This window comes from Lolium perenne, chromosome 5 (assembly GCF_019359855.2).
Source record: "Lolium perenne isolate Kyuss_39 chromosome 5, Kyuss_2.0, whole genome shotgun sequence".
In the NCBI taxonomy this organism is placed as follows: domain Eukaryota; kingdom Viridiplantae; phylum Streptophyta; class Magnoliopsida; order Poales; family Poaceae; genus Lolium; species Lolium perenne.
Window position 1 is genome coordinate 2319669 of NC_067248.2, and position 27734 is coordinate 2347402.

Here is a 27734-nt window from a genome sequence, read left to right on the forward strand (position 1 = left end):
GCCTCGTCACGGACGTCATCGTCGCTGCTCGTGGTGGAGTTGATGGCGCCGCGCTACACGCCGGCAGCCTCATCACGGACGTCATCATCGCGGCTCGTGGGTGTGTTGATGACGCCGCGCTGCACGTCGGCAGCCTCCTCGCGGACGTCGTCGTCGCGGCTTGTGGGTGTGTTGATGGCGCCGCGCTGCAGCCGATAGCCTCATCGCGGGCGTTGTCATCGCTGTGGCGGATGGTTTACCTGGTTAGCCAATTTTTAGATTCTTAAAATTCTAAATGGAAATATGAAAGCAGGAACATTTTAGTTTTCGCCAGAAATTCAGGATTTTATATTTTTTTTTATTTTTTAAAATTTAAATGAATAATTCCTTCCTGCATAAAGATTACTATTACTTAACCATGAAGGTTAGTAAATTTTTAGATTTACAAATTTTCAAGTTTTATATTTTGCAAAAAAAATTAAAAATTAAAATATATTTAAAAAGTAAAAATAATTAAAAATTTATTATTTATTTATTTATTCAATATTATGTTTACATCTTTACTTTTGTTTATTAAAATAATCATGTGGAATTCAGACAATAAAGAAGTGTGATATCGTGACCAACATGTTAATAGGATTGATATGATACTACTATCAATAACATGCGCGCGAAGCACTTGGAAGTGAGATAAGAAGGAACTCAGAAGTTAAGCGTGCTAGTACTGGAGTAGTGGGAAGATGGGTGACCGAGCGGAAAGTTTGACCACGAGTAAGTAATTTGACTAGAGATAAGTGTAGTTAGAGACTAAACTTGTCAAATAACTAAAATATTAGAAATTCTGAAAAAATAGATAAAAAGAGGAAGTGGAAAATAATTCGTAAAAATATATAAAAAGAGGGAGTGAAAAATAGATAAAATAAATTTGATATAAAAAAATGGCACCGATACCCTTTAGTGTTACGAACCGGTACCAAAGGTCTTCAGCCCCGCGGGCTCCTCCGTGCCCACGTGGAAGCACCTTTAGTACCGGTTTTTAAGAAACCGGTACAAAAGGAGGGGAGGCTTTAGTCCCGAATCTTTAGTACCGGTTCCAAAACCAGTACTAAAGGCTCTCTAGAACCGGTACGGTTTATCTACTAGTGATCAATACATTCTACGATTCCTAAGCTACCGAGTGAAAGTTGCAAATGAATAAAAACGAGACTGACTTTTATGCTTAATTCTAATTCGAGAGACACAAATATTTACGTAGTTAGGGAGTGTTGAGTCCTTTTAATATGAGACGCTCAGCCAATTTACATAAGATAGGGAAAATAAAGAATAGTACACTTTAGATAGCAAAACACTCAAAAATTACATCCAAGATTGAAGTGCAACGAGTTTGAGCAAAGTACGAGGAGGAGTAGAGTCAATAGAAACGAACTAAAAAACTATGTATAGAACAGTGGATCAATTAAAGAACAATAATATTTAAAATTATAAAATCAATCTGCCGAATCACTCACGCAGTGGCAGATTCTCCGAAGACTTGTATTCAGTCAACTTACCGGCAGCTTCTCGCACGCACGTTTGAACAGGGGAGTGGGTCATAGGCTCATAGCACGCAAGCATGAAGGGGACCTTGTATGATGTGCAGTATACGGCGGAAGATGTGTTCATATTACTGGAAGAATCGGACGAGTTAAAAAAAAACCGAAGGGAATGAAACGGACGCATAGTGCACGGCCGACCACAGCAACTCGTGGACATGCGGCAACGCAGCCGCAGCGGCAGTCAGCAGTGTCGCATCGTTAATTGGATGTAGAGATTACTTGTTGACCTGTAGATTGCAACTTAACAAAAGGGTCACAAGGCTAGCTCCATTCCTTCCTAGTCGCGCCATTGCTCCTTGCGCCCTCATCTCAGGTTCGCTCTCTTGCCATTCATCTCCTCCTGTAGGAACCTTTCTAGTTTTTCAAGAAAATAGGAACCGGAAACTGTCTCTGCAGAGATTGTTGTGGAAATCGAGTTGTTCGATCTACGGGAAGCCAGGAACCCACTGCCGCTGCCGCACCAGTTGTCTGCAGGCTGTATGATCAGTGGCCAAAAAATCCATATGGGCCACTGCCATTTGCTACCTGCAATTAAAAGATACCATCCATTAAGAAAAGCGATGGGCCTCCCCGGGGAAATCAAAATCCTGTATTTTGAATTTCTCTTCTCTTCGGGGGAATTTTTTTTTAGATAAAGGGAATATATTAATATCAAAAGATACCAATTACACTCAGCCTCTGCAACAACGCCCCACCCTAATGGCAGTACGGATGCACACAGCCAAAAAAGAGTAAAGAAAACTAAGAAATAAAAATCCCGCTACAGCATTCTAGACCTAGCAACAGCAATACAACCACCACCGTGACAACATCTGAAGTATAGACTCTCCAAAAGCGATGCCTCTAAGAAGGGAACAGTGCACCAGTGCCGTCGTCGCCCGACCAAAGGTTTTAGGTTTTCACCCTGAAGATAGTTCCAACTCTCAAAACAATGTCTCCAACAAGAACATTGCCAGGCACAACCAGTTAAGGCCAGACCTTGGGTTTTCACCCTGAGAGGTAAGACTCTGAACTTCTCCTGTGCTGTCGCCCCCACATGCATACCACTGCTGCAGAGCCCGGAACGCCAAGCAGATTCCTCAGCATCACATCACAGAGACTCGAACCTCCTTTAGCCAGTCCACCAATCCGGCCTTCATGATATTCCTTCTTCTGACTTCACCATGGACCAAAAAGTCACCTGATGTCAACACAGAATAGAGCTTCGCGCCGCTCCCTCCGGAACCAAACGGTCGGAATAAAAACATGGGTGCGCGCGACCGAATACCACCCGATCCAGCAAACTGCAGGCAAAAGATACACTGTTCCATTCGCTAGCGGAGCTTTCCGGAACTCATCTCTCCAGCCAGATCAAAGCAAACTGACCTCCGGAAGATCTTCATCCTCGCATGCGAGAACCCCGAGGACCGCCACAAAAAACAAAGCAAGATCAGCAGCCTCCACGCCGCCAATCCCTCCTGCCGGATCACCAAGGAAGAGGACAGCGACGCGGATCATGCGTACCGCCGCCGAACCGTTACCGGGGGCGGAGGCAGCCACCGCTCCACCGAATCCTTCATGGCTACCGACGGAGAGCCTCATGCCCCGGCCAAGTAGCCGTGCCGCCCGGCTTCCTCCACCGGCGCTACATCACCTCCCATGGAACGCCGCCGCGGAAACCCTCTTCTCCCCCTCGTCGATTCGACGGAGGGGGTGCCGCCACCACCGCCATAGCCTGGCCGGGACCGGGGCCATGGCCGGGGCCGAGGCACGGGGGCCAGGGCCGAGGCCAGCGCCGGGGTCGGGGCCGCGGCCGGCAGCGGCAGCGCCTGAGGGCGACGGGTGGCAGGTGGCTGTGGGGCGCGGGGGGAGGAGGAGCCTCCGCCGCCGCCCGGGAGGGGGGCGGGAGAGGGAGGCGGCAGCTGAGGTGGGAGCCTCTTCGGGGCTACTTTAAGCCTAATTAGGGGCTAAACAGGGCTATAGCCGGCTATTAGCGGATTTTTTCTCATTTAGTCTATAAATGGCATAGCCACAGTGGCGGGTCTCCCAAAAGGCTATAGCTGGCTATTTAAAACTTTGATCTGAACTCATGTAAAACTGGACCTTTGACGTTGTAAATCCTAAGGCATGTGAATATATGTGGGACTATATATATAGTTTATGTGATAAGTGGTAAGCAAGTCATTCAGAACTTGTTGTATCGTTTCTTTTACCATGCAAGTATGCACTGCAAAATCATGTGCCATCATTGTAGTTGAATGGTAAAGCTTCATGAAAGGGGTAGATGAATGCTAATCGCATGAAGAATAGCTAGTGAGAACTTAAGTGTTGTCAACTGTATAAATACTTCCATCATAGCATCATCAAGACTTGCTATCCTCAAATGTGAAATAAATATACCGATCGGGTAGTATGGGATACTAGAGAAGAATAACAGATGATCTAGTACCATGCCTAGGAACCAGGACGACATACATATAGTAATTTTTTTGTTCCACTAACCCCTTCCGACTCTTTAGGGATTGAGTTCATAACACAAATTTAGATGCGAGCAGATCAATTTTATGCATGTGGTTAGTATAAGATGCAATCTTTCGTTCATCGTTGGATAATGCCTTGCACGCCATGCTCTGTCGGCAGATTAGAGAGTTGTATATTTTTAAAATTCAATGAACCTAGTAGTGCCAAACAAATTTTAGGTAAGTGGCGCAGTTTTATACCCGTTCAAATTCTTTCTGGGAATTTTATGCGAACCAACCATTTAATGTTTATGCAACCATGAGGTGTAGGGATTTGTCTCAAGTGTTTGCGGACTTTCAAGGAAATTTCCCAGTGCTCACTTGGCTCTGGTTCTTCAGTTCTCTTGTGGCATGTCAGGTGGTCTGTTGAGCCCCTATGTAGGCAGCTTGCCTTGTTAGATATTTCTTGTATGCTTTTGAATTGGATCACTCCAGTTCCTACTGAAAACTAATCCACTGTCATCCATATCAATATATTTCTGACTGGTCATGTCAACATGGTGCTACCTGACAATGCCCAATTCATTAAAACAACACGCAATTAAATATTCCCATTGAAACTTTACTGCAAAAACCACTGAAAACAAGTTCATCAATTCTCGCTGGGATAGGGCAGCAGCTTCCAGTCTGATATTTATAGGAGATTATTGCGGTTTAGATTATAGCTAGGAAAGTACTTGTACATATAACAGACGAACCAATAGATTACACGCTGTTATCTATCCACTTTTTAATTAGAGGCCTGACTGTGATTCCCCCTTTGCCCTATATAGAACCATAGAGAGCTCGTCCTTGAACTACAGTTTTCGCATCTACAGGTACTTAGCATGGACATGACGTAATTTATGACTTTCCATAATTATCTATTTTGGTAAGGCCGACGTCAGTTTAGAACCAAACGTACCCTTAACCTGTACACCATCGTCCCTGCGCGTGGATATCGTCGGCTTGGGCCCGGTGCCGAGCCAATTATCCTTTCGGAGACTGCCTGGAGCCGTAGTTGAAGTTGAAGCCCGTCACCCCTCCCTGGGTCATCGTCGTCGTCGCCAAATAGCTGAAAGGAACACTCTCTCCTCTCCCTTTTCTCCAGCAACAGTAGAGAGAGGCGACCGAGAGGGCGAGCGCGTTTTCCTCCCCGTTTCTCTGGCGCCGCCGTGGGTTCCCCTTCCCTTCTCCGTCCGCTGCGGCGGCGGAAGGGTGGGGGAACCCCGGGTCTGTGCGTTCGGCTGTAAATAGGGTAGGGCTCGGTGGTGCCGGCGGCGGTGTTTGCGAGGGGGCGGCATCGGCGGGTCCGGCTTTTTGGTCTTCTTGGATCCGGCCCTCTCCCATCTCCGTTCTTCGCGGTTGCGGCGGATCTATGGAAGTTCTCCTGCGTGGCCGGCATGGCGACGATGCGGGGCGCGCGTGGTGGAGATGCCGTCCTCGAGCTCTTCTGTCGACGCGGCGTCGTCCCCTCCAACGACGACGCGGAGCTGCTGAGGTATGTGTGCGGAGGATGGTGGGGTCTGGCGGCTGGGTCGGTTTGTGGAAGATGGGAAGGGATCTGGCTATCGTCTGTGCGGCGGCTTGGCGTTTGCCATGGATCCGGAGCTGAAGCAGGTTGGGAGCGTGTCTCCCGCCGATGTTCTTTTCGGGTCAAGATCCAGCTTATTGGAGCTGGTGGTGATTGCGGATCTTCAAAGCCTGTGTGCTAGGGGCCTCTTCTGCTTCAGGGATGCAGCTTCTCCGTGCGGTTTCCTCCCTCCGGCGACGGTGGTCGGGTGTGCGCGGTGTGGCGGCGACGGATGCGGCGAAGACGGAGGACTAGGGTTCTCTGGATTCTTCTCTGTAGCTAGGTGGTGCCACCTGGTTGGCCTGTATCCTCTCTGGTTTATTCGTATTTGTACTGCTCTGTATTGTATTTCCTTACCGTACGAATACAAGTAACGTATGCCTTCGGGCATACGTAGTAAAAAAAAAAAAAAAGCTGAAAGGAACTCCTACGAGCGGTGAAGCCCAACTCCGCAGCTGAGGCTATATGAGCCACACGCCTGTAACAGGATAGACACGCGACTGAACGAATGAACCGGAGACATCTATATCTTTCCCTTTCTCTCTCGTTTGAATCCAGACTTGAGAACTGAGATCCAAGCCAAACCTTGTATCAATATCAGAGAGCGTAACACTTCTTCCTGCAGCCATCTTCAGGTTCGCTCTCTTACTATCCATCTCCTGCCTACAAGCTGTTTAGACACATGCTTCTTTCATCCTCTTAACAGATTCTTTCTTGTTTCTCAAGCAAATACGGAGTTCTTTTTTTTTTCAAGTTTTCTGCGGCAACTAATCTGTCTCCAGCGAGTTGCTAGATCTGGCCTTCTATAGCATAGTTGTGTGAGACTATCTGAACTTCGTTTTGTTTCTGGACGAAGGATGGGCTGCGCCTTGTCGCGCCACCTTGCCGGCCATTTGCAGTTCAAATTTTTGACATGCACGAAATAGGTAGTCGGCCATCCTGGCCGTGGGTCCCAGCATGTACATGGATGTCTATTGGGTCTAGCATGTCTTCTTAACTCTTTGTGGTTCCTATTGCCCTCAAACTGTAACAGGTAGGAGAGAGCTGAAGTAGATTAACGTTACATACACAAAATAAAACTGAAACATGTATTTTTTTAGAAACTTAAATCCTTATAAATACGTACATACAATCACTTATGTAAACGCACGAAACGTCCGCGCGCACACCATGTCCCTATGATCATCTCCTAGAAGACTAACGTAAAGAAACTATTCTGGTTGGTCGTGAGATTGACGAAGTCATCATAGATGACTTGCCTCCAACTAAAGAACATTTCGCTTTTATGAGATACTAAAGTGTCAAACCCGAGATTTGATACCTGCTGAATTGGGGGTGTCATTGCTCTTCTAACCATCCAACTACAAATTGGTTCCGTGGAACATGCATTTTTAGTAGTATCAAAACATCGCACACAGAGGACACATACACTAGTACAGAAGATCCTACTAGTCGGGTGTCAATTTTGGCTACCAGTCACGGGCCCCGGCCCGCAACTGGTACCTCGCCAGTGGTATTCACTACCAGTCGTGTGCCCACCTCGCACGCGACTGGTAGTCCAGGTACCAGTCGCGTGTGAGGTGGACACGCTACCATTAATATAGCAGTCGTGTGCTCAGGTCCGGTCTGCTGCTAGTATATTTTTTTGCAATTATAAAAAAAGTTGGGATCAGTGCCCATCTATCCACGTGATTTTACACAAAACACACTAAAAACAAAAACGAAGCAATCGAGTCCATGTCGCCTCTTTGTGGCATTGACGAGATCTAGGAGAGGATCCGGTCGCCGGCGCAGGGCATCGCGGTGGCGGAGCAGGGCATCGGAGGTGGTCGTCGTCGTCTGAGAGGAGCAGGTCGCCGACGGTGGCAGAGCGGTGGTGGAGCAGGGCGTCGGAGATGGCTGAAAAAATCGAGAAGGAAATAGGAGTTTTTTCAGGTGTTCATCTTTGGGTAGAGGAGGAGGGAAAGAATGGGAAGAGGGGGAGGGAAAGAAGGGGAAGAGGAGGAGTGGAGAAGGTGGAGAAGAGAAAGAGGAGAGGAGGAGGGAAATAAGGGGAAGAGGAGGAGGGATAAGGTGGAGAAGGAGCAGAGGAGGAGGGGAGAAGGTGGAGAGAGGGAAATTTTTTGAAATTTTTTAGATTTCAGTTTTTTTCAGCCAAATCTAAAACCTGAAAAAACTCCTATTTCCTTTTCGATTTTTTCGGATTCTAAAAAATGCTAAATGGTTGAAGCCGTTGAAATCGGATGTAAAATTTTCCCGTAGATACATTTTCATATAATTTTTTTTCATCGGAGATCATATGCAACCAGAAAAGCCATTTTATCGAAACATGACGCCATTTTGCATAATATATCAAAATTCATGTCTGTTAATTTTCCTTAAAACTAGATGACATAACACATGACCATCTCGAAGGATTTTATTTTTTGAATTTTCTATCATTTTTTTTATTTTTTCCATAACTGAAAAAGCGATATCGCTCGGGGGTGTAAAACCTGGAAATTAGTAGTAGGGTGCCCTAAATGAGGCAAGCTACTACTATGTGGTTAGTAGTAGGGTGCCCCAAATGAGGCACGCGACTCGTATTTTGGCTCACCCGCGTCCTACCAGTCAAATATATTGAAATTGAGCGAGCAAAGGGATACGCGACCGGTATGTACATAGCAGCGGCGTGCCACCATTGGCGCCCGCTGCGGGTACTTTCTGGACGCGAGTGCAACGGGCTCACCAAGTAGTCGCGTTCTCTACTCTCCATTGCGCAACCAGTATGAGCATACCAGTCGTCGCGCGCGTTTGTGGCCCGCGACAAATAATAGCAGTCGTGTGCGGACAGATGGGTCCGCTGCCAATAAACGTACCCCTATAACAATTTTTCGATTACTGATAAACACAAAAGTAGTGAGCAGAGAGACATCACCATGGACTGATTCACATATTTCTCTAGATTCAGCTGTATGAACACACTAAAACGCATATAGATATATGTGAATCTACACAAATCTGAGTCAACTAATTTTGAACAGAGAGGGTATTTAGTAAGAGATATAAATATAATTGGAAGGGTCATATTTAGAATAAATTCGACAAACAGGTAAGATGTCTGGATTCCTTCAGTCTAATTTTTTCGTGCAGTGTTAAAAGAGCCCTGAAGTCTGAACAACAAACACCAAGCCCCTCTTCTTCCAATTCAGTTGTTGTCACAAACAACTCTGCAACAACAATATTGGAATACCAGCTAGCAGGTCTAACAAACTAAGGACTAAGAGCATCTCCAGCCGCGTCCCCCAAAGCGTCCGCCAAACGGCGCCGGATCGAGCGGTTGGGGGACGCATTTTCTTCATGCCGCGTTTGGAGGACGTCGCTCCCCAGCCGCGTCCCCCAAACACCGCCCCAAACAGAAATTCAAATAGTTCACATTCAAAAGAAATCAAAAGAGATCGTTCTCGCCGAAGTCGTCGCGATCGAAGTAGCCGCGATCAAAGTACTGAACGCGCGATCATATTACAGACCGGTGGTGCAAGCTAAACATAAATTAGAAGAAGGGGTTCGGCGACGCCGATGGCGCATCCTGAGTCGACGTAGGCCCGCCGATCACGACGACCTCGTCGTGCTCTGCCCGGTGTGCCTGCTTCGTCGCCGACGCCGATGCAGATGCCGATGGCGCCGACGCAGGTGTACTAGCAGACGTTGTCGCAGACACGCCTGCTGGTGCCGGCTCTGCCTCCGGGGGTGGGGTTGCTGCCGCTGCCTCGGCCGCCGCCATTTTGGCTTCGATGTCGTCGAGGATCATGCCTTTGTAGAAGTTGTGCGCCGCCCGCGTCCAGGGAGACATTCCAGCTATCGACGCGGTCAGCAGGGACATGTCCTCCTTGCGTTTCTTGAGCTCAATCTTCTCTTCTTGCCTCTTCAGCAGCGTCGCCCACCTTTCGTCGGTCTTTTTGTCACGGGAGAGCAGGGTCGAGGAGACCTCGGTGAGGCACTGTGTGATCGCCGTCTGAGTCTTCTCGGTCGCCGCTGCGTCGGCCAAGGCGGCCTTGGCAGCCTTGTTGCCGATAGGGCGGCATGCCAATGTTGCGAGCAGCGCATCCAGATCAATGGCATCTTTCCCCTTCGATAATGAAATACGCGTCAACCGCCATTTCTCGTTCATTTTGAGCTTGCTATAGCAATGCAGCAACACGAAAGGCCTAAACCCTTCCGAGTTCTTCAGGTACATCCCCATGGCGCGGTCGAACTAATCAAAGAAAGCGAAATCAGATCGTGATTAAACGAGGCGCTAAACTTTTGGTAGAAAGAGGCATACCGTATCGCCGACGTTCATGCCACTGTCGCCTGATGTCTACGCACGCTTCTATTCCTGTAGACAGTGTTGGGCCTCCAAGAGCAGAGGTTTGTAGAACAGCAGCAAGTTTCCCTTAAGTGAATCACCCAAGGTTTATCGAACTCAGGGAGGTAGAGGTCAAAGATATCCCTCTCAAGCAACCCTGCAATTAAGATACAAGAAGTCTCTTGTGTCCCCAACACACCTAATACACTTGTCAGATGTATATGTGCACTAGTTCGGCGAAGAGATAGTGAAATACAAGTAATATGGATGATTATAAGTAGTAATTGCAATCTGAAATAAAAATGGCAGCAAGCGAACATGTAGCAGAACTTGTTGGAAACGGTGTTTCAATGCTTAGAAACAAGGCCTAGGGATCATACTTTCACTAGTGGACACTCTCAACAATGATCACATAATTGAATAAATAAATGCTACTCTCAAACACTCTCTTGTTGGATAACAAACACCATTCATTGTGTAGGGCTGCAAAAGCACACCTCAAGCTGGAGTAAACAAGCTCCACAACGTCATAAAAGAATCACACACGATGCGCACACTGTCACCATCACACCGTGGAGAGTGAATCTAGAGTTCATATTAAAGTAACCTCTAGAGTGCATAATAGACAAGAGTAACATCTACATATTCAACTAGATCACAAAGCTCATGATCACATAAAGATCACACCATGGGAGAGAGAGAGATGAACCACATAGCTACCGGTAGAGCCCTCAGCCTCGGGGGAGAACTACTCCCTCCTCATCATGGGAGACAGCAACGGCGATGAAGATGGCGATGGAGTCGATGAAGATGGATTCCGGGGGCACTTCCCCATCCCGGCGGCGTGCCGGAACAAAGACTTCTGTCCCCCGAACTTGGCTTCGCGATGGCGGCGGCTACGTAACTTTTCGTGGCGGAAGACCGATCTCTTTAGGGTTTTCGCATCTGGGAGAATATATAGGCGGAAGGGCGGAGTCGGGGGACGCCCGAGGGGCCCACCCCATATGGCGGCGCGGCCAGGGGTGGGGCCGCGCCCCCCTATGGTGTGGCCGCCTCGTGGCCCCTCTTCGTCTCCTCTTCGGTGTTCTGGAAGACTCCGTGGAAAATAAGACCGTGGGCTTTTGTTTCGTCCAATTCCGAGAATATTTCCTGTGTAGGATTTCTGAAACCAAAAACAGCAGAAAACAGGAACTGGCGCTTCGGCATCTTGTTAATAGGTTAGTGCCGGAAAATGCATAAAAATGATATAAAGTGTATATAAAACATGTGAGTATTGTCATAAAACTAGCATGGAACATAAGAAATTATAGATACGTTTGAGACGTATCAAGCATCCCCAAGCTTAGTTCCTACTCGCCCTCGAGTAGGTAAACGATAAAAAGGATAATTTCTGAAGTGACATGCTACCATCATAATCCTGATCAATACTATTGTAAAGCACATGAGATGAATGAAGTGATTCAAAGCAATGGTCTATAGTTTGCTAACAAAAAGATAATGACTAAACAACTGAATCATATAGCAAAAACTTTTCATGAATAGTACTTTCAAGACAAGCATCAACAAGTCTTGCATAAGAGTTAACTCATAAAGCAATAGATTCTTAGTAGAAGGTTTTGAAGCAACACAAAGGAAGATTTAAGTTTCAGCAGTTGCTTTCAACTTTCAACATGTATATCTCATGGATAATTGTCAACACAAAGTAATATGATGAGTGCAAATAAGCAAGTATGTAAGAATCAATGCACACAGTTGACACAAAGTGTTTGCTTCTAAGATGGAAAGAAGTAGGTAAACTGACTCAACATAAAGTAGAAGAAAGGCCCTTCGCAGAGGGAAGCAGGGATTACTCATGTGCTAGAGCTTTTTATTTTGAAAACATGGAAACAATTTTGTCAACGGTAGTAATAATTCATATGTGTTATGCATAAAACATCCTATAAGTTGCAAGCCTCATGCATCGAATACCAATAGTGCTCGCACCTTGTCCTAATTAGCTCGGATTTCCATGGATTATCATTGCATTACATATGTTTCAACCAAGTGTCACAAAGGGGTACCTCTATGTCACCTGTACAAAGGTCCAAGGAGATAGATCGCATTTGATTTCTCGTTTTTGATAAATCTCAACTTGAGGACATCCATACCGGGACAACATAGAAAACAGATAATGGACTCCTCTTTAATGCTTAAGCATTCAACAACAGATAATATTCTCATAAGAGATTGAGGATTAGTGTCCAAGCTGAAACTTCCACCATGATACATGGCTTTGGTTAGCGGCCCAATGTTCTTCTCTAGCAATATGCATACTCAAACCATTCAACTCATGGCAAATCACCCTTACTTCAGACAAGACGAACATGCATAGCAACTCACATGATATTCAACAAAAGAATAGTTGATGGCGTCCCCAGAAACATGGTTACCGCTCAACAAGCAACTTATAAGAAATAAGATACATAAGCGACATATTCTTTACCACAATAGTTTTTAAGCTACTTTCCCATGAGCTATATATTGCAAAGACAAGGAATGAAATTTTTAAAGGTAGCACGCAAGCAATTTACTTTGGAATGGCAGAAAAATACCACATAGTAGGTAGTTATGGTGGACACAAATGGCATAAGTTTTGGCTCAAGGTTTTGGATGCATGAGAAGCATTCCCTCTCAGTACAAGGCTTGGCTAGCAAGGTTGTTTGAAGCAAACACAAGTATGAACCGGTACAGCAAAACTTACATAAGAACATATTGCAAGCATTATAAGACTCTACACTGTCTTCCTTGTTGTTCAAACACCTTTACCAGAAAATATCTAGACTTTAGAGAGACCAATCATGCAAACCAAATTTCAACAAGCTCTACAGTAATTCTCCACTAATAGGTTCAAACTACATGATGCAAGAGCTTAAACATGATCTATTTGAGAGCTCAAAACAATTGCCAAGTATCAAATTATTCAAGATAATATACCAATTACCACATGAAGCATTTTCTGTTTCCAACCAAATAGCAATAAACGAAGCGGTTTTCAACCTTCGCCATGAACATTAAAAGTAAAGCTAAGAATACCAGTGTTCATATGAAACAGCGGAGCGTGTCTTTCTCCCACACAAGGAATGCTAGGATCCGAATTTATTCGAACAAAAACAAAAATAAAAGCGTACAGACGCTCCAAGTAAAGCACATAAGATGTGACGGAATAAAAATATAGTTTCACTAGAGGTGACCTGATAAGTTGTTGATGAAGAAGGGGATGCCTTGGGCATCCCCAAGCTTAGATGCTTGAGTCTTCTTGAAATATGCAGGGATGAACCACGGGGGCATCCCCAAGCTTAGACTTTTCACTCTTCTTGATCATATTATATCATCCTCCTCTCTTGACCCTTGAAAACTTCCTTCACACCAAACTCAAAACAATCTCATTAGAGGGTTAGTGCATAATCAAAAATTTACATGTTCAGAGAGGACACAATCATTCCCAACACTTCTGGACATTACCCAAAGCTACTGAAAGTTAATGGAGTAAAGAAATCCACTCAACACAGTAAAAGAGGCAATGTGAAATAAAAGGCAGAATCTGTCAAAACAGAACAGTCCGTAAAGACGAATTTTTTCGAGGCACTTAACATGCTCAGATGAAGAAGCTCAAATTGAATGAAAGTTGCGTACATATCTGAGTATTACTCACGAATTTTTTCAGAATTTTTAGATTCTCCTACAGAGAGAACAGCTCAAATTCGTGACAGCTAAAAATCTGTTTCTGCGCAGAAATCAAAATCTAGTATCAACTCTCTATCAAAGACTTTACTTGGCACAAAAATGAAATAAACATGATAAGGAGAGGTTGCTACAGTAGTAACAACTTCCAAGACACAACAAAACAGTAGCAAAATAAAAACATGGGTTATCTCCCAAGAAGTGCTTTCTTTATAGCCATTAAGATAGGCTCAGTAATTTTAATGATGCTCTCGCAAGAAATAAGAGTTGAAGCAAAAGAGAGCATCAAAAGCAAATAAGAAACACTTTTAAGTCTAACCCACTTCCTATGAAAAGGAATCTTGTAAATAAACAAGTCATGTAAGCATAATGCAATAAGCATAGGAAAATAAGACAAGCGCAACTTCAAGATTTTCAGCAAAAAGAGAGGTGTTTTAGTAACATGAAAATCCCTACAACCATATTGTCCTCTCTCATAAAGATTTTCAGTAGCATCATGAACAAACTCAACAATATAACTATCACATGAAACATTCTTATCATGAGCTACATGCATAAAATTATTACTCTCCACATAAGCATAGTCATTACTATTAATTGTAGTGGGAGCAAATTCAATAAAATAGCTATCATTATTATTCTCATCACCATAATCATCATATATAGGAGGCATATTGTAATCATAATTAATTTTCTCCTCAATAGTAGGTGGACTAAAAATATGATAGTCATCATTGTAATTATCATATATAGGAGGCATGGTATAATCATAATAAACTTTATCCTCCATAGTAGGTGGCACCAAAATACCACTATCATTATAATCATCATAAATGGGATGCAAAGTATCATCAAAGTAAATTTTCTCCTCCATGCTTGGGGGACTAAAAATATCATGCTCATCAAAACCAGCTTCCCCAAGCTTAGAATTTTCCATAGCATTAGCAACAATGGTGTTCAAAGCATTCATACTAATAACATTGCCATTAGCATGCATATAAAGTTCTATAGGTTTTTTAATTTTCTCTTCAAACGCCTCATGTCCTAATTCAATATAAATTTCATAAAGATCTCTAATTTTTTTGTTGTTTTCCATTAAGCCTAACTAGTGAAAAAAAAACAAGAAACAAAAAGATATAATTGCAGGATCTAAAGGAAAATAACTTCGAGCACTCACACACCGGCAACAGTGCTAGGAAATAGCTTAGTAGTCGGAGGATGTGAATACCTTTTACCTTACCTCCCCGGCAACGGCGCCAGAAAATAGCTTGATGTCTACGCACGCTTCTATTCCTGTAGACAGTGTTGGGTCTCCAAGAGCAGAGGTTTGTAGAACAGCAGCAAGTTTCCCTTAAGTGAATCGCCCAAGGTTTATCGAACTCAGGGAGGTAGAGGTCAAAGATATCCCTCTCAAGCAACCCTGCAATTAAGATACAAGAAGTCTCTTGTGTCCCCAACACACCTAATACACTTGTCAGATGTATAGGTGCACTAGTTCGGCGAAGAGATAGTGAAATACAAGTAATATGGATGATTATAAGTAGTAATTGCAATCTGAAATAAAAATGGCAGCAAGCGAACATGTAGCAGAACTTGTTGGAAACGGTGTTTCAATGCTTAGAAACAAGGCCTAGGGATCATACTTTCACTAGTGGACACTCTCAACAATGATCACATAATTGAATAAATAAATGCTACTCTCAAACACTCTCTTGTTGGATAACAAACACCATTCATTGTGTAGGGCTGCAAAAGCACACCTCAAGCTGGAGTAAACAAGCTCCACAACGTCATAAAAGAATCACACACGATGCGCACACTGTCACCATCACACCGTGGAGAGTGAATCTAGAGTTCATATTAAAGTAACCTCTAGAGTGCATAATAGACAAGAGTAACATCTACATATTCAACTAGATCACAAAGCTCATGATCACATAAAGATCACACCATGGGAGAGAGAGAGATGCACCACATAGCTACCGGTAGAGCCCTCAGCCTTGGGGGAGAACTACTCCCTCCTCATCATGGGAGACAGCAACGGCGATGAAGATGGCGATGGAGTCGATGAAGATGGATTCCGGGGGCACTTCCCCGTCCCGGCGGCGTGCCGGAACAGAGACTTCTGTCCCCCGAACTTGGCTTCGCGATGGCGGCGGCTACGTAACTTTTCGTGGCGGAAGACCGATCTCTTTAGGGTTTTCGCATCTGGGAGAATATATAGGCGGAAGGGCGGAGTCGGGGGATGCCCGAGGGGCCCACCCCATATGGCGGCGCGGCCAGGGGTGGGGCCGCGCCCCTCTATGGTGTGGCCGCCTCGTGGCCCCTCTTCGTCTCCTCTTCGGTGTTCTGGAAGACTCCGTGGAAAATAAGACCGTGGGCTTTTGTTTCGTCCAATTCCGAGAATATTTCCTGTGTAGGATTTCTGAAACCAAAAACAGCAGAAAACAGGAACTGGCGCTTCGGCATCTTGTTAATAGGTTAGTGCCGGAAAATGCATAAAAATGATATAAAGTGTATATAAAACATGTGAGTATTGTCATAAAACTAGCATGGAACATAAGAAATTATAGATACGTTTGAGACGTATCATCGCCTCTGTTCTCGAGCTCGCTATGGTACCCATGGAACATGTTCACCGACGCCTGGATGATGGCCCAGTGCATTGACATTGCCTTTTGGCTCCTCTTCATTGTCATCGTGAGGTAGTCCTTGTTGACTAGCTTGCGCTCATCGAACTCCGCCTTGATCCTCGCCCAGTACTTCTCGTATTTTTTGTTGGCGCCGATCACAGAGTCATGGCTCACTGTCGCCCACGACTCGCAGAGGCATTCATCCTCCAGAACCTTCCACTTGGGGCCTCGTGTGCCCGAGGCCGCCTTCTTCTTCCTCTTCTTCCTCACGCCGGCCGCGTCAACCTCCACGAGATCCTCCGCGGCATCCTTGTCCTCGTCGTCCTCTTCATCGCCGCCCTCTTCATCGTCGTCGTCCTCCACCCCCTCATCCTCCCCCTCCTCCTCCTCCTCCTCCTCACCACCGGCGCCCTCGAATTCGAGCGGACCCCTGCGGCCAGCGAACGGGGCGCCGTCCGCACCGGGGCCTGGCTGGCGCTGGGGCGCTTGGTCGTACGCCGGGGAGTAGAACAGGGCGTTGGGGTTGAAGCCGCCATGCGGCAGCGCATCCTCGTACCGCGGCGACAAGTTCGGTGTCACGCACCCGGGAGTGGCATGGCCGTCTTTGAAGAAACCGGATGTCGACGGGGACAGCACTCCCGGAATGTACGCTGGGCCCGACGTACTCCATGGGCTCGTGTTGGTAGCAGCGATACACGAGGCCAGCGCCTTCTGGTGCGCACGCGCCGCCACCGACTTCTTCTCCTGCTGCAGCACCCGCCGTCGACAGCTTGCGCCGCAGGCAGTCTTGCTCCCACCTTTCGTCGGTCCAGCCTTCCGGCTTCTTCCCCGCAGCCGGCGCCTTCCGCGGCTTGCGAAAGGCGCCTTCGGCCGTTTCGTCTCATTGCCCGGCGGCTTGGTGGCCGCTTTCTTGACCATTTTTTTGGGGCCTGTCGGTGGCTCCATGGATGGGAGAGGGTAGCGGCGGCGGGAGGGAGAGAGTAGCGACGGCGGGAGGGAGAAATGAATCGGCGGGAGAGGCGGTGAAATCTTTTGGGAGGGCAGAAATGCGCGGCAGGAGAGGCGCGATGTGGCGGGAGAGGGGGTCCATTTTTTATGTCTCGCTGACGCGTCAGGCCCGTGTCTCCTCGCCTCGCTTTTCGTTGTGTCCGGCGCGCCCGGATCGTCCCCTGTGGACCGGGGACGGGCTCGGGGCGCCGGACACCGTATTGGGCATTGCCGGACGGAAGGAGTCTTTGGGGCGCGCGGCTGGGAACGAAAATTCATCCGGCGCGCCCCAAATACCTTTGGGGGACGCGGCTGGAGATGCTCTAAGGAATATCCTTTCAGAGGTGCATGAGGTTTTAAGTATGTTCATATGCGGGTCTAGACAGCTGAAATCATGTATTCCTTCACTGCGATTATCAGAGGGATGACCAAATACAAAAGTTCGCAACTACTCATTCTCCAACTATAATACATCAGTCCACATTTTACACTTTAAATTTCATTCAGGATTAGGATGATAAGGATGATTCCCTAAACGACATATGCATAGACAGTGTACACATGCCTAAACTTGTCCGTATTCATGCTTGTTTCCTTGGGCCCTCCTAGCAGCGTCCCGTGCCCGCTTCGCTGTGCGTCAGCGCTAGCGGGCAGAGCACCTCGGCTTCTGCAAGCTAGTGCTGGTGAGGCGCGTGCCCTGGATTTTTAAGCCGAGCGGCCGCGCCCAGTTTCGCACACGTCCATGTCATTGCCATCTTCCGCTTCTCCAATACTACCACCGACCGTCGCCACGGGCAAGTCTTGACCGTTTGTCAAGACGAACAATGACCATGAGGCCGTCTCATTGCGCAGAGACCGTAAGAAGAAGCGAAACCGCCGGTATGTTCTGGTCGACTACGCGCACGCAAGCTCTATGACTCGGGCCTCCCCGTGGCACGTCCAGACGTCAACCTCCCCAGAGGAGGGATGCTGAATTCTCGGAGGGTGACTGTGTCGCCCGTACCACGGGAGGAACGGGAGCGACACAATGAGATCTGCAGTTGACGGTTCATCCCCCCCTCTGATCTCAAGGAGGACCCGGACTTTCGTGTTGGACAATTACAACTGGGACACGTTCAGGTCATGGGAGTTCAACCCGCGACGCCGAGCGGGGTACCTAGACGACATGGCCTACCTCTAGCGTGAGTTAGGCCATGACCTCTTAGAGGACAACACCGGGCACGAGGACAAAGACGGGGGGGGGGGGGGGGCAATGCTAGGGGGCAGCCTGATCTACCCATCATCAACCCGGAGATCCAACCGCCAGAGCTGACCGAGGAGGAGGCCTTCAAGCTGGCAATGGCCTAGACCGAGCTCGATGAGCTCGCTAAGTGGAAGGGCCTTGCCACCCATCCGCGGGACTCCACGCTGGCGTATGGCTGACCGGTGACACCTCCCACACCAGCACGGCGCATGGCTGACCGGTGACACCTCCCGCACCACACCCACGCGCGGCGCGACGCTAGCGCCTCCCGCACTAGCACATGTGCCACCACCATATGGACGTCCTCCTGCGCCAGCACCTGGACCTCCTCCGGTGCCATTCTGGCCCTGGGCATGGGAGCCGGCGGTCTTCATTGACCTCGACAACGACGACTAGGCGGCCATGGCGCTAACCCTACTTATCTAGAATTCCTTTAAGAAACCCTACTTAGCTAGGGTTTTATTTGTTTTAGTCATGTTTTCCCCCTTTTTCCCTATGTAAGTTAAACTTTCCAGCAATAAAAATTATCGAAAAAACATTTTCGTCGGGCGCTAGGCAGCCCCTGACCCAAAAAGAGAAGCGCTCAGATAACTCTGATTTTGTGTCCGCGACCCAATTCAAATGAATCAAAACGGATACTTTTGATGTTCGAAATTGATTGGGCCGCTGGAGATGTCCTTACGGTGGAATGCCTCCACCAGCAGCGCTGGCGCTGCACGGTAAGTGAGGAGGACAGTATTAATTTATTTTTTTGCACTGATTAGATTTTGTGAAAGAGGACTATCAATTAGGTTAGCTATGCTCAACTAATACCTTGTGTTCCAAGTGCTCAATTTTCACCGGTTAAGTGTCTCTACCTGCTTTTGCGTGTATCTGCATTTAGCCATTTTCTTAGGTAATATCCTTTCAACTTTTTTATCAGAGAAGGCAGTAACATGGACATCTCCACGGGGGTTCCCAAGCTTATGTCCCTCCATTTATTAGAAGAAATTACAGATGGCTTCTCTAAGCACCGGAAACTTGGAGGGGGTACATATGGAGATGTTTATCTGGTATGATTGAAGACATTATGTATCATTTAGTACTTGCACCACCAATTTCCTACAGTTAGATAAGGCGTTTTCATATGCATGTGAGTTGACTCTTGTACTTCGTATATACATTGAACATCATACCATTCACTCCATTATTAAACTTTGTCTACTCTTTCGTGGTTTATGTTAGATTTAGTGTTGGGGTATCATTTAAAGTTGGAATATTAGATGTTGTAGTTGAAAGCAATTACGCCGAGCCTCTTTATAAAAAGCACAGAAGATCATGAGGTGGCTCTGATGGTCTCGATAGGCTACATTTTCGTTTATACTAGGATTTAGTACATGGGATAGAGATATGTATCGGGTCGATTACATCATGCATATACTCTTTTCTTCTTTATACATTTTATCCGTGTCACTAAAAGTAGAAAATTAAAGCATGCATGTGAGATGTTCAATAGGGAGAGCATAAAGATGGAGTGAAGATTGCTGTGAAGGTGCTTAAAGATACTTTAGACCTTAGCAATGAGCAATTTGAAAAGGAGTATGGCAACCTTGCAATTCTAAAGCACAAAAATGTTGTCCGGTTAGTTGGCTCTTGCAATCAAACCAAGGAAGAATGTGTACCTCACAATGGAATGATGGTTAAGGCTGTAAAAGCTCGGAGGATGCTTTGCTTCGAGTATATGTGCAACGGAAGCCTTGACAGTTTTATTTATGGTATGATATATGGTTCTCTACTTGTATTAGGAGATAGTAAGTTAATAATTAGTTAATTTTACCGCCACAAACTTGTGGATGCTCTTTTTTGTTGATGCAGATACATCTAATGCATGTAATTGGCATACACGCTATGGGATAATTAAGGGGATATGCGAGGGCTTGGAATACCTTCATGAGAAATTAAAACCTCATCCTATGTTTCATTTAGATTTAAAACCAGCCAATGTATTATTGGACGAGAACATGTCACCAAAAATAGCAGATTTTGGCGTGTCAAGGCTATTCTTAGAAGAAAACACAAGAAAGACGAACAGTAAACTAGGAACACCGTAAGCCAATATTTTCATGTGGAGCTAAAAAAATTGTACGATAAAGGCTGCATTGCCCGAATAGTATCACACATTAACATGTATCATTTCTCGTGCAGTGGGTACATACCACCAGAGTACATAGACCGAGGTTTGATCTCAACTAAGTTTGATATATTCAGCTTGGGTGTCCTGATCATAAAGATAATGATGGGACAAGAAGCCTACTTCAGAATTGATGATATGTCTTCCCAAGAGTTTGTTGATTTCGTAAGACAAAGTGTTGCCTTTTATCTATATCAATGTTACACATTTATGACGTTGTTGTTGTTTTAAATTTTAGGTACACATGAACTGGATGAGTAGGCTACAAGGGCCACATGCGTATTCTATACAAACAAGGAGTTGCATCGAAATAGCTCTAAGTTGTGTTGAGAAAGATCGACGCAAAAGGCCAAGTATTGGTGCAATCGTCAGTAATCTAAATCAGACAGAGTATGGAATCCAGATTTTTGAGGCACTAAAAAATGGCTTGGACCACCAGGTGCGATCTCTAATGGCATAATTTCTCTTATTTTTTTGGCCATATCGAATAACTGTTTACACGTGAGACGAGAAAGTATAGTACCTTTCGTTATCACGTGTTAACAAAACTGTGACCACTGTTGTAGTGATGTCCACGGTTGGCACGGTATCAAATTTCGAATTCCACCTTAGTGCCTTACTCCTTACTTTATACTCCATATCGCTGATGGAGACTCGCACGCCGATGGAGAGAACAAAACTGTAAAATTAAACCTGATTATGGAGAGTCCGTTTGTTGCCTACCAGGTGCCGGTACATGCCCCGCTCAATTCAAACGCTTGCATCCATGGGCGGTACTGCGATTGTGAGGCAATACAGGCAAATCAATATTCCCTCCGTTTTAGTTTACTAGTCATACACGTATTGCTAAGTTATTAATTTGACCAATTTAACATAAGATATATATTAGCAAAAATATATCTCTTAGAAACTTTAGTTTTTATACTTTCTAATGGTATAATTTTTATGTTATATAATTTATATTATATAGATCAAATTGACGTTCTAGGTACGTGCAGGACTAGTAAACTAAAATAAAAGGGCACATGGATTCTGGTGGCATCCTCCCGAGCCGCCCCCGCGTGGCGGCCGGGGGGAACTCTACCCCGCCATCGCCACCTCCCCCCTCCCCCCTCCCCTCCCTCGCCGCCGCCAGGGGGCGCGGTCTGGCAAAGGCCGGCCGGCGCCGGCGGCGGCGGGGATGCTTCGTCATCTCGCGCGAGGAGGTCGGGCGTGAGTCGTCTTCCTCGGGCCGGAGCGCGGCCCTTTCGTCGGGGACCTCGATGGCGGCACCTGGCCTTGGCTCGGGGACGCCATGAAGGACGACGAGGTGGTGGAGTGCCCTGCCGGCGGCGGAGGGAGGGGTGGGGGCGGGCTGCAAGGGGAAAACCTAGGTCCCCTTCTCCTCGCCTCTCGGCGGCCGGCGGTGGAGGGCTAGCTTTCGGCTGCGGCGGTGACCAGGCGTGTGCGGTGTCTTCGGACTACGTGATCTGCTTGGTGTCTCCGGCGGCAACCATGGCCAGCCTAGGATGGTCACCGGCGTGGGGGCCCGACCTGAATAAAGGCGGCGGTCCTAGGGTCTCTCTTGGGCGAAGATGAAGACCTGCCGGAGGCCTGCCCTTCATGATCTGGCTGGAGTGTTGAGTTCCGGAAGGCGCCGCCGGGGAATGTAACAGTGCTTCTATTGCCTGGGGTTTGCTGGATCGGTGGTATTCGATCGTGCGCGCCCATGCTTTTATTCCGACCGTTTGGTTTGAGGGTGCTGCGTGAAGCTCTTTTCTGTGTTGACACCAAGTGACAGCTGATCCATGGTGAAGTCAGAAGAAGAGAATATCATGAAGGCCGGATTTGGAGGACTAGCTAATGGAGGTTCAAGTCTTTGCGCTGTTGAGGGGTTTGCTTGGTGTTCCGGACTTCGCAACAATGGTATGAAAGTGGGGGCGGCAGCACATGTGAAGTTCGGAGTCTTACCTTTCAGGGTGAAAACCCAAGGTCTGGCCTTAACTGGTTGTGTCTGGCAATGTCCTTGTTGAAGGCATTGTTTTGAGAGCGGAGACTATCTTCAGGGTGAAAACCTAAGATCTTTGATCGGGCGACGACGGCGTTGGTGCACTGTTCCCTTCTTGGAGGCGTTGCTTTTGAAGAGTCTGAATTTCAGGTGTTGTCTTGGTGGTGGATGTATTACTGTTGCTAGGGCTAGGATGCTGTAGCGGGACTTTTATTTCTTAGTTTTCTTTTTCTCTTTTTTCGCTGTGTGTATCCGTAATGTTATTAGGACATTGCGTTGTTGCAGAGGCTGGGTGTAATTGGTATCTTAAAAAAAAGTAAACTAAAATAGAGGGAGTACCCAAATTTCTGCATCTAGCTGCATGCTCGATAAGTAATTGATTCTGCGCACGTATGTCTCTAGTAATTGATTTTAGCACATATCGTCTTGGCAACTTTGGTGGTGAAAATATCAAATTTAGACGGACAAAGGAGCCGAAACACCACGATTCTTTTTCCATGATAGCAAAGTCGTATGACGTACTCGTATCATATACTATGGCAAGCAGTGGCCAACGGTAAAAGACGGTAGCTTCCTGTGCAAAGATGGAATTAATTTATTTATGTTTCTGTAGTGCAAATTCCCAAGCAGAAGCTGTAAAATTTATACATGTAGGTACAGGATTTTTTTTTATACATATATGCTTGTACTTCTGTCTGTATGCGCATGTACGCTAATTAACAGCTCTTTTGGAATCGTCTTGTAGTTGTGCCCTTGCATTTGCAATGAGAATGAGATGCTGCATAACCTGGAAAGCAAATCGATCTCTTACCCACTCCATGTAACTGACAATAATGGTAGGGTGCACGAAGCAACAATAACGACTGCTGGTAACACGTCAACCTTTCAGGTCCGTTTTGTGTTATAGGCAAATTAAATTTAACTTGACATGCTATAGGTCAATTATACGTGCATCTCAATAACTTCTGATATGTGTTGCTTTGTTTGGTCTTTTGTTTTACTTGCTGGTACGGGTGCTTATTGTGTTTATTATCCAGCAGCCGGTCAAACCGAGAATCAAGGTATGTCTCTCTTCCATAAATCTTGCTTCTCTGTGGTGAACTACTTTACAATGTACGATTTCTGTAGATCATAGACTGCATGGACGGTTTGAACTTCATTACTACAATGGACATGCATTCAACAGAGCCTTGGTAAGTTGATGCCTGTATCAGCTATTTACTTAAAGATTTTCATGTCATCTACGCAGATATTTTAGCAAAACTTTTCTATAGTAATTTAACACATAAATATAACTTGCACCATGATTATTTTTGGGATACCATCCTAGACTACAAGTTGCATCTCCCTTTTTTTAGATTTCTAGCTTGATAGCTCTTAATTAGGGGTTGAATGGATGAGGTGCATATGTGCAAATCATTTGAACTAAAGTCAAGTTGACCCCGATTACAGAAAAATTCAGCATATGTCTCCAGCAGGGTATATCCAAAACTAGCATAATGCCTGTGCGTTACTACGGGGAGAACATATATAACATATCCTTCCATATTTATCTCTTGCCACGAGTTAAAGTTGGTAAGATGTGTTAGGGTGAGGCTTCTTAGTTTTTTCCACAAAATGGATCAGCCCACGTAACCCTACCCAACCAAAACTATACAACAAAAATATAAACATGCGCATGACTGGACCAATGGGAATTTCCATCAATTTGACAAGTTGACGATCTCATTTATATCAGTAATTGATTATTAGCTACATGCAATCACTAAATCTCAGCAAAAATAATAACCTCCCCTTTTCATTGCGCATATACCACCTCCCGCGCCGATTAAATTCGACCGGAGGGAGTACATCCAATCACTAAATCTCAGTAAAAATAATAACGGACCATTTTTATTGCCCATTAGGTACATCCAATCACTAAATCCCAGGAAAAATAGTAACAACCCATTTTCCTTGCCAATCAAATTAGCTACCTAAGCCAATATATCAGAAACCAAGGTTCATATACGTGCGATTTTTCCAAAAATTGTACGAACCTTCAAATATGATTTCCTTTCATTCTTCTTACATTTTTTTATGAAAAGTCCGGGCTCCATTGTACGATCTTCTGCCAGTACCTACTTTTCCACCGTTCCGCAAGCGCAGCAATCGTTTTCGCTTCTTCATATTTTTTTCGATAATGGGCGCTTTTATTACTTGAACAAGTAATTACAACCGACCTCTGCATAACAGGATGCACACATCCGTTTAAAAGTCTTCTAAGTATTCATGAAAATTCGCTTCTTCATATACCTGTGAAAAAGTGGACATGTGACAATCTATATAACTGGATTGATTTGTTAACCCAGAATGCACCACCCACATCCGTACAAAATAATGAAACTATTGAGATCAGTTGGTATTATAAAACCTTAACTTAGATCCATTAAAAAGAAATCTCTGATCTGAAATGTGTTTTGGGTAAGCTTGCACGACTACAGGAGACCCGACGAACATGTTAGTAGGCTAGGGAGGAGGTATCGCTGCGGCTGTTTCTCTTCTGACTGATGTTGCTGCCTTCTGAAGGTAGGCGGGCATGTCCCCGAACGCCGCCGCGTCGCGGTCAAAGCCCAAAACGACTGGTGACAACTGGTGGAAGATGACGGACTCGTCGATGATGAACACGCCGCCGCAGCCCCCGTCGATGCCCATTCAGCCTCCTCCGGCGCCGCAGTCGGGCGACACGGGTGCCGGTAGAACCCGTAGTCGGGCAGCTCGATCTTCATCGCCGGCACCACAGGGTAGTGCCCGGCCCGCCGGTGCTTGGCGGAAGGCGATGCCGCGGCTGGCTAGGCTTCGTCGGCGCCGGAGTCGATGGTGTCGTACCACTCGACCACGCCTTCTTGTTGTAGATTCAGCAGAGCACCCAGTCATCAAGCTGTAGGATCAGATGAAGAAAAGTATCGTTAGCGATCACGATCGATGGAGCGAAACAAAATCAAGCAATCATAACATCTGGGCCTGCAAATATCCGGCGAGCTGGCGCTGCCCTGGACCGATTCCTCACGGCTAGGCCCTCCCCGCCGCTATTCCGATCTTCGGTTTCTCATGGCGACAACCATTGGGATAGGGTGGGTTGGCGCTAGCGATTTGCTGTTTTATTCGTATACGGGAGTCGGGGACAAGGGGAAGACATGCGTTGAGCTGATTCTTTTACTTCTCTTCTCCGGTAGTCGTGTGGGAGTTGGACAGCATAGACGCCGTTTTTTTCCACGTACAAATCTTTGAGGCAGATCTATCTGGTTTTTTACACATACGAAACGGTTTTTTAACCTATCAACACCACCGGTCCCCGTATAATAGTAAAGATATTACTCACAGTGTGTTTTACTAGAAATCAGAACTTCTTTGACCTCGCCTTTTTATTCATGACGGGTATAAATAAAATTGTCAAAAAATATTTTCCATTTTGGACAGGGAGAAATCGTGTGAAAATAGCATAGTCTTGTCGGCCGTGAGAAATTGGTTACTTACACAATGCTCTAGTCTCCGCATCGGAGAAGTTTCGCACGACTCGCAGTTGCGAGCCGAGAGTCAAGTCCTTGTTGAAGGTCTGAACGAATTTTCTCCACCTCAATCCTATCACGAGACAACCATTTATATTTTAATACATCATCGTGAAAACTATATGGAAATCAAAAAAGGGCAGGAGACAATTAATGACTTTGTGTATGACTGCTTTTTAAAAAACCCACTAATTAACACGCCACACTCTATGCCTCAACCAACAACCATTAATTAACAGTCCATAATTTAAGTCTTTTAAAAAAAATGGCTACACTCGTAAAGATGAGAGTATACTCAACCACTTATTTCCAATCATGTTCTTAACTTTCACTTGGGATTTTTTGTGGCACATAGAACTAAATAAATTACTATAAAAGTCGCAATGAAGAATGAAATACTTCAATATGGGGATAAAGAAGCAATCACGGTATGAATTAAAAGGTTAAGATTATAAATAGTGTAGAGTAAGATTACCAAATATTGGTAATTCCGGAGAAGAGTTTAGAACAGGTGCCAAATAACAGTAAGTAATTTATAGAGGTGTTAACTGTGGTGGAGATATGTGTCTTCTCGCGGAGATGTTGAGCGCGATGAACTATTATGGGTGTGGTCGAATAGATTGATTTTCCCTTTTATATTTGAGAGAAAATACTTTACCTCCAGTCTCTGGATCCGGATTCGCTTCTCTTGAAGTACCAGGACGAAAGAGATATATCAAAGGAACTTGAAAGACCGAGGTCTATCGATTGGCCTTGATGAAGAGGATATTATAGAAATCTAAGAAATGTAGAGCTTACTAAAACTGAAGCAATAAATGAACTTGCAAGGACTAGCCCAATAAAAACAACGTAAAACATGAAAGTAAGTAACGAGTTAGAACCAAATACACCGGATCTATCCATAGGTTCCCGTGCTTGGTGCAACTCCATGTCTCTATTGTTGAGGCTTAGGCACGTAGCCTTGAAATCACTTGGACTTCAGATTCTTCTATTTGAGCTAAGTTCAAAAGGAACTTACCTAATCAGTCATGGTTTATCTTGAGGTGATCCTCGGACCTTCACAACAATCTTAAGGAGGATCCACAAAAATGGAAGCTATTAATCGACTCCTAGACAACTAGGAGATGGTAAATATTCAATGGAAATATATCATCATCTCTAGGCTTGAAGATGCTCTTGCTTCACTCTCAACTAAACATAAGTCGCGATCACAAACTTTTCCTCTCTTAAGATGGGACTCAAGAACAATAAGCGTGAGAGTGCAGATGAATAACCGAAAGTTCAAACAGATGGAGCTACAATTTCACTCACTAGTATCTTATATATGCAGCCAACATAAAAGAGTAGTTTCTCAAAAAGATTTATAATCGAAGGCGTTGTGTTCCATATCGTTCACCCTAGGATTAGACTCAACTCTCTGATTTTCTCATAGTCGATTGCTCTTAAAGAAGCACAATCACACCAGGATTGACGACTTACTTTGTACATCCATTTC

At 45.6% G+C, this 27734-nt stretch overlaps 1 protein-coding gene across 7 annotated transcripts in view; it reads left to right on the forward strand.

Annotated features, from left to right (window-relative positions):
* The window catches only part of LOC127321675 (probable coatomer subunit beta'), a 195511-nt gene that overhangs the window by 153219 nt on the left and 14558 nt on the right, over positions 1-27734 (forward strand). For 2 of the 7 annotated variants that reach the window (XM_071819705.1, XM_071819708.1), the window contains exons 1-9: positions 18540-19253; positions 19457-19586; positions 20030-20288; positions 20389-20620; positions 20719-20869; positions 20943-21143; positions 23437-23580; positions 23729-23752; positions 23820-23884. In XM_071819705.1, the coding sequence (XP_071675806.1) occupies positions 19207-19253; positions 19457-19586; positions 20030-20288; positions 20389-20620; positions 20719-20869; positions 20943-21143; positions 23437-23580; positions 23729-23752; positions 23820-23884 (1253 nt within the window). In that variant the 5' untranslated portion in view covers positions 18540-19206. Of the gene's footprint in view, positions 1-6100; positions 6260-18539; positions 19254-19452; positions 19587-20006; positions 20289-20388; positions 20621-20718; positions 20870-20942; positions 21144-23436; positions 23581-23728; positions 23753-23819; positions 23885-27734 lie in introns of those variants that run through there. The other 5 variants (XM_051350689.2, XM_071819706.1, XM_071819707.1 and 2 more) reach the window with 5 other exon arrangements.